The sequence below is a fragment of the Sphaeroforma arctica genome (genome assembly GCF_001186125.1).
Source record: "Sphaeroforma arctica JP610 unplaced genomic scaffold supercont1.5011, whole genome shotgun sequence".
In the NCBI taxonomy this organism is placed as follows: Eukaryota; class Ichthyosporea; order Ichthyophonida; genus Sphaeroforma; species Sphaeroforma arctica.
In genome coordinates this window covers 1-1,086 of record NW_014035547.1, presented here as the reverse complement: position 1 = coordinate 1,086, position 1,086 = coordinate 1, and the positions used below count along the sequence as shown (strand labels likewise).

The following is a 1,086-nucleotide window of genomic DNA, read 5'->3' as shown; positions in this document are numbered from 1 at the left end:
CATATACATATACATTTTATATATACATATATATATATACTTATATATATGTATAAATATATATATATATTTATAAATATATATATACAAATAATCATATATATATATATATATATAGATTTGGTCGCGATCATAATAAAGCTGTGAATTCATGAGCCAAGAACATAAACACTATATAATTCATCCGCTTCAGCATCGTGAGCAGAATAACAGTTTCCAGAAACACATGTGGACCGAAACGAACATTTCCATACTCACACATGTATGATATATTAAATTAACTCGCACACCTGGATTGAAACCCCAAAGTTGTTGCCGTCTTCAATCCTCGGGATGTTCAACTGAATCCAGATCTTGACGGTATTGCAGAACTCGACAAGTTGTAATATTTCCATTTTCAGCACCTTTAGCAGACTAATTACCAGCTCATTGCTGGGTATGTGGGCCTCGCTTTCTAACTTTTCCCCGTCCTCTAGCTTTCGTTTCTTGCTCACTGAGCCGTCTGTGTGTTCCTGTAACTTCAAACACTCCGTCCATCTCTCAGTCTTGATGTGAATCGCTTCCAGATCTTTGACTGTGAATGCGCTGGTGCGTAGTGGTGCTGGTATGTCTCCCGCTTTCAAGTGTGACGTAGAGGTCAGTTTGAACAAAGCATCTAGTTGTAGTATCTTTGCCGGCATAATATTAGTTATGATCAGCATAGCTTTCCGGGCCATTTCCTCGCGCATCGCTTGTACTTTCAGAAGATTGCCGGTGATCTCCTCATCCTTCGGGATGGGAAAGAAAGGCCATTCTGCGTCGTTTTCGTTGTTTAGATCACTCATAATTTAATAATTAAACTGGTGTTTCGATGTTCAAAACGGAGATACGAATATATACAATCCTATAGTATGAATGCTATTATGCCGTTGATATGGTTGTGATGCGTATAAATATATTTATATATATTGTAGTATATACGTATATTATTGCTAATATGTAGTTGATTTAGATACGTATTTATATCAAATACATATGCTAATGTTATTATGCCGTTGACGTGAACGTATGCTACGTATATATATTTATAAATAGATAGATAGATAG

General features: G+C 35.7%; 1 protein-coding gene across 1 annotated transcript; it reads right to left on the bottom strand.

The window, feature by feature from the left end:
• Window positions 1-290: 290 nt before the first annotated feature.
• SARC_14719 (hypothetical protein) lies at window positions 291-824 on the bottom strand (the record flags this gene model as incomplete). Its single annotated transcript, XM_014291147.1, has 1 exon — window positions 291-824. A coding segment is annotated over one exon (534 nt), but the record flags the coding sequence as incomplete, so codon positions are not given.
• Window positions 825-1,086: the final 262 nt, after the last annotated feature.